Source organism: Nestor notabilis, unplaced genomic scaffold, assembly GCF_000696875.1.
Source record: "Nestor notabilis isolate BGI_N333 unplaced genomic scaffold, ASM69687v1 scaffold28537, whole genome shotgun sequence".
Taxonomy (NCBI): domain Eukaryota; kingdom Metazoa; phylum Chordata; class Aves; order Psittaciformes; family Psittacidae; genus Nestor; species Nestor notabilis.
The window spans coordinates 1-6,076 of NW_009935610.1; the positions used below are offsets into that span (position 1 = coordinate 1).

The window sequence follows — 6,076 nt, forward strand, 5'->3', positions numbered from 1 at the left end:
CGGAGGGCCGCAGGACTTGGCAGCTCTGCCCGAGCTTGCCGCTGGAATGTAGTGTTGGTCTGCATGGGGCGATGGGAAGCCCCTCGGGCTGCGGGGGCAGTATGCCTGCCTGAAGCTATCCGCCTTGCTGGGCACAGGCAGCGAGGCGCCACGGAGCGCGTCAGACCCGCTCCTGTGGTCTTCTCTCTGCGCGTACTGCTGGAGCGGTGCTGTCGCCCTTCTGGACCAGGTGCGGGGCGGTTTCGGGTTTGGGGCTTGCGGGGTTGGCGGTGCGCTTCAGGAGATGCGGTGCGTCCCATCCTCGCATGACGCTCCCACGCGGGGCGTAACCTGCCTGGGGAAAACACAGCATGCGGAAACTAAGTGCTTTGTTTAGTTGGTTTTAGCCTTGAAGAAGTCTATGTGAAGTACTCGAAACCAGCGTATCTTAAGTGTTGAAGGCAAAATCGATGTGGATAAATACAACTGCCTTTACAAGGATATTTTCTGTTGGTTTTGTAGCTTGTGTACAGTTTTTTCAAAGCAGTTACCATGTGGGTTTTTTTATGAAACTCAGCCTCTTTGAGTTGTTTTCAGATTCCCCAAGTTTAGTAATTCCCCAAGATATGAGTAACTTTGAACAGTGAAAGAAGATTCCACATATTTCAGTTGAAAATGCAATCGAGTCAGTAAAGTATTTTCTGAAGAAGTTCCTGTTAGAAGCCAGATTGTTGTTGTATTTCTTCCTCCCCTGTGTGACTACTAGAGATATAATTTGAGAGCTCTGTGAAACCAGTACTGCTTTTGTGTAAGAGACTTGCTTTGAATGTTGCTTGTGTTTTTCTTATTCAGTTGTTTGGTGTGGGTTTTTTCTGTTGTTTGGTTGGGGTTTTTTTGTTGTTTTGGTTTTGATTGGTTTGTTGGTTTTCTTTTTTTTCCCCTGGTTGTCTTCTGGTGTGCATTTCTGAGGTGAGATATATTTCAGGAATTAAAAAGTATTTTTAACAGTTGCAGATGTGAGAACTTATGATCCTTCATAGAGCACTAGACCTGCAGACTTCAGCCCAGCTGAGTGGTGAACTGCAGTAGCAAGGTTGTAATAAGCTGCTAGGCTTCATTGTTTGTTTGCTTATTTTCTTAGGACTGCTGTGCTAGGCCTGTTGCAGTAATTAATTTTTTGTTACCTCACATGTGACTGGTGATATTGACAGTGCTGCTGAATCAGGCTATGCTATTCCTGATCATTCTGCATAATCCCCAGTGAGAAATTCTGCTGGCCTTTGTGCTGTCCAGGAAACCATTTGGGGTGTATTTTATCTGCAGGTCTTTTGTCACAGATGCATCTATGATCAAAGATACTCTTTTTTTTCCATGTTAGGAAAGCTAGCTTTTGTGTAAGACACACAGTCTTGTTAAAACAAGCTGTTTTTCTTACTTGTTGATACGTAATTAATACCTATGTAATTATTTCATTAGGTATTTATTGCACAGTCAAGAGCTTCTGGAAGCCACCGAGATGTTGAAGATGAGGAGCTTACACGAATCTTTGTTATGATACCTAAATCTTATACAGAGGAAGATCTGAGAGAGAAGTTTAAGGTACTGCTTTGCTATTTCTTAATTGCTGCTTTAAATTGTCTTTGTCCTAATTTATCAGAGGGGTTTAACAGGTGGAGCTTTTAATGCCTTTTCAAATATTGTAAATTAATAATGCTTTTTAATTGTTCTAGATGTATGGAGACATTGAATATTGCAGCATTATTAAAAACAAGACTACTGGAGAAAGTAAAGGTTTGGGCTATGTAAGGTATTTAAAACCATCGCAGGCTGCCCTAGCAATTGAAGAGTGTGATCGAAGTAAGAATCTGAATTCTTTCAAGTTTTTCATAATAAGTGTGTATCATCATTAATGTGCATTTCATTTTTAGTTTTGTTTGTAGGTAAATTATTTGATGTAAACCCATCTTGAGACAGTTATATTGCAAATAAAAAATAGTAGTATTAACATTGGTTGAGAACAGCCACTTGGTTACATTCTTGCAGGACCAAACTGTAAGAAAATCAGTGAAAAGAGTTTGGAAAATGGATACAGAGTTTTCTTTCGTGTGTTATTATTGGTCTGTAATGTAGGGTTCATACACAGAAAAACCTCATTTTAATGTGTCCTTGGGAATATGCATTTTAATCAAATGTATTTGATAGAAAATGAATTTATATATAAAATATAGTGGATAATCCATGGAGATGCGGTTGTGATTACATTTAAGATCAAATTCATCCTAATCAGAGTTTGTGGTGTTTTTTTGGTTTTTTTTGTTTTTTTTTGTTTTTTTTTTTCATTTAATATCATGATTAATCTTTTATACAATGGAAGACTTTGTATGCTTTATAACCAGCCATCTGTCATTTATGCTCTAGCACCAAAAAGATGTTAATGAATTTAGTGAGTTTGGTGGAAGGCCACCAAGGTGATTAGGGGCTGAAGCACATAAATTGTGAGGAAAGACAGGGGGAACTTATCCAGGAGAAGCAAGGCTTTGGGGGAAGCCCAGAAGCCTTCCAGTCCAACCTCCTGTTCAATGTTTGCGTAATCAAAATATGAAGTGACTTGGCATGTGTGTGTGTTTGATCTCCCCCTCCCCCCCAACATCATACATGGTGGTTCTATATCATATATGTCATAAGTGGTTCTACATAATTTATATTTGTGACAATTTTCACATAGGACTGTGAGTCTGAGATTACTTAGCATTTAAATCCTTTTTTGCTGTGACGTTAAAATGAAATTGGTTGATAGCCTGAGAGTAATACCTAGTTCTTTCATAAAAATAAAACATAGATCAGTGCATACATATGTAAACTGCAGTTACAGTACCTAAGTTCAGGTGACTGCCTTTAGAGCATCTGTGAATCCTGGCAGGCATCACAGAAGCTGAAATTGGAAGGGACTTTGGGGGTCACGTTGCCTAACGCCTTTGCTCAAGCAGGGCCACTTGGACACCATGGTTGCCCAGGACCATGTTCAGATACCTTTTGAATATCTCCAAGGATGGAGGCTCCACATCTCTGGGCAACCTGTGACAGTGCTCAGTCACTCTCACAGCAAGTAGGCTCTATTGTACTTAACTTAGAATTAATCTAGTTACACGTGGAAGTTGTTAACAATTATCATGGCAGACTTTAAGTTACAGATTAGTTATTTTCCTAAAGCCAGCATTTACTGGGATTGCTGAAAATGTGTTTCTAAGTATACAGTACTTAGAAAATGTGGATCTGGTCAGATAATTCGGATGTACTAAGGTGTTGCTATATGTGTGGTTGTTCCTTTCAGGCTACAGGGCCATTTTGGCTGAACCTAAAAATAAGTCATCTGAGTCTATTGAACATGATTATTATAGTAATAATATGAGGCAAGAGCCAAGAGGAAATACACTTCCATTTTGTAAGTAATTTTTTTTTATACTGAAAACGATCTGTGGTCTTGAGTACGGTCACAAAATGAGAATGCAGTTTGCAATAAGAGAAGGTAATGGAGGCTTATGTCAGCACTTATATAGTAGATTGGATGTTAGAGTTAGAAACAAGCCAGACATTTCATTTCTGTATTTTTATGGCTTGGTTTGCTCTAGTTGGTCAATTATTTTGTGACCTGTGTTGGAGAAATAAACACATTACCTTTAGTATATAATTGGCTTAAAAGGTGAATGAAAAGTATGTATGAAATGAAGGCATGCTGGTGTGATGACTGACATTATTTTTATTTTATTTTGATTCTTGAGGTGGGCACGCAGAGTTTTGTTGTTTTGAAAAAGAGAGCAGAATTCAAGAGTCAGTCTCCAAACGTCTGTCGGTGGTATCACGGCTTCCCTTTATCCAAGAGCAGCTGTTTGCCCTCTTTGATCTAGTTCCAGGACTGGAATATTGTGATGTTCAGAGAGATCCTCATACCAACAGTGGTAAGTAAAAGAACAAAAAGATTTTTTTATTTTGAGTTAAAGGAATGCCTCTTAGTTGAACTTCAGTTCATTAGTATTGCAAAATACAATGCAGTTGTTGGAAAGAATGTTTTATGTATCAGTGGTTGCTGCTATCACTGATGCGTAAAACCAGAAATTCAGTTTTGTTTGAACCCCTGTTTACAGATAGCCTTCAATACCTTTATTTTCGGATGATAGAATCTCAAGAAGGACAGAATCAAACCTATGAGAAGTGTTTTTTTGTTACATTAAGTTTATAGTTCGGGGCCAAATAAATGGAGAAAAAGTTTCAAAATATTAGACATGTAGTTTAAATGTTTTCTAAACAGATCTTTTGAGTTTTCATCTTGAGAGAGGTATGTGTCTGTGTAGAAGCTGACATGAATAAACTGGATTAAATAAAAATAAACCATGTTTTGTCTTGGAAGGATTGTTTTTGTTTCAGTCTTATTGTTTTGCTGTTGCTGAGAAGAATGTGGAAGATATCTCCTCCAAGAAACTTGAAATCAAATTGCTTCACAGAGTTAAAATGTAAAATTAATTGTTGATGGGATAATTTAATTTTAAAATGAAACTACGTGCATTTGTTTCTAACTTGGGGTTAAGGAAGAAGACATGGTTTTGCTTTTGTTGCTTTATTACCAGCTTTTCAAGTTAGCATAAGTATAGCTGATTTGTCATTGAAGTTTTCTTTACGAATACTACTGATTAATGTTGTGTGTGGTAAAAAAGACTTACGAATTTTGGATTGTCCATGACTAATGTGCAGTTTAATCATATTGCTTTGTATGAGTTTAGTTTGTCCTTAGGATTTACCCATATCATACTGGAACTGTGTACACTGTATTTTAGGGTACGCTGTGATTCAGTACAGTACTGCTGCATCCGCTATATATGCCAAGTATAAATTACATGGTTTTGAGTATCCTCCTGGAAATCGATTAACTGTCCTTTTCCTAGAAGATGGGAGTGATAGCTCAGAGTAAGTACCAATACATAGAGATACAAAGTTGCAAGTTGTGTTCTGGAGAGCAAAATTTAAAATAAATACATGACCTTTTAATCTTAAAAAGCAACAGCAGTGTCACTGTGATCTTGTTTCATACTTGTAGATAGTATTTTCTGAAATGTAGGTGGTTTGGTTTTGTCATTTAATGGTTTAGAATAAGCCTTTGAAACTTACTAGTTTTTGGTAAAGAAAAGATTAAACTGTATTTTTAAGATACATTGCAAAATTCTGGCAAGAATCTTTGTAAATGTCTGTAATATGTAACAAGGCTGGGATGATTTTTTTGATGAGGCTTTTGTGTTAAAAACCAGATTCGTGTGCTTGATCTCTTGTTCATGCTTGCAGGACTGCAAACAGTAGCCTTGTGAAGCACATATGTAGAGTAGAACTGTTGGGTGCTGAGGATCTATCAGATCTATCAGAGCCAGCTGTATGGGGATTGTCATGTTTTACTTTGACTGTCTCTTACCTGTTCCTGTGATTTGAATGCCCATTACAAGTTGGAGCAGCTTAGGTATGCTCCTGCAGTGAATGTTTTGGGTTAGTTTCATCCTAAAGGAATCTAGTTTGTCAAACTTATTCTGGGACATGAATGAGGAAAGTAAGGAGGAACAATGGGGAGATTCAGTTCAGAAGTGCACGTCTGATCTAACCAAAAATAAATATTCCTTGCAACCTTTGTTCTTCAATAATTCCTACTATTTCATGGCCCTACAACATGGGCTGTGAACCTACGCAAAAAGGGCGAGTAATCTTTCTTATTCTGTGTCAAAGTAAAGAAAAATCACTGGAAAATGGGAGCTGGAAGTAAACTTCCTGTGATAATATTCTGACTTCTGAATTGAATCTCTCTGCTTTTTATGGAAACAGGTGAAATTTTTGCTGTCCCTTCTGCCTTTTAGGTACCTTTCACAAAATGTGGGCTCTGCAGAGTGTGGGGTTTTTTCTTTTGTTTCTCTCCATCCTTCTCCTCCCCCCCAGGTATTAAAAAAAGCAAAGAAGAGTTTTGTATCATTTTACGTAGAAATGTGTGTTTTCAGTGAGTTGCAGCTAGCGTGCATGCTTTCAGGTCATGGCTGGAGTGTCATGAAAGCCTGGCTTGACCTTCCCC

General features: G+C 38.1%; 1 protein-coding gene across 1 annotated transcript in view; it reads left to right on the forward strand.

Annotated features, from left to right (window-relative positions):
• Positions 1–63: 63 nt before the first annotated feature.
• RBM45 (RNA binding motif protein 45) overlaps positions 64–6,076 on the forward strand; it is a 12,518-nt gene continuing 6,505 nt past the window's right edge. Inside the window, exons 1-6 of the mRNA XM_010017925.1 lie at positions 64–288; positions 1,456–1,578; positions 1,710–1,836; positions 3,311–3,421; positions 3,759–3,935; positions 4,809–4,938. Of these exons, the coding sequence (XP_010016227.1) occupies positions 64–288; positions 1,456–1,578; positions 1,710–1,836; positions 3,311–3,421; positions 3,759–3,935; positions 4,809–4,938 (893 nt within the window). The remainder of the gene's footprint in view (positions 289–1,455; positions 1,579–1,709; positions 1,837–3,310; positions 3,422–3,758; positions 3,936–4,808; positions 4,939–6,076) is intronic.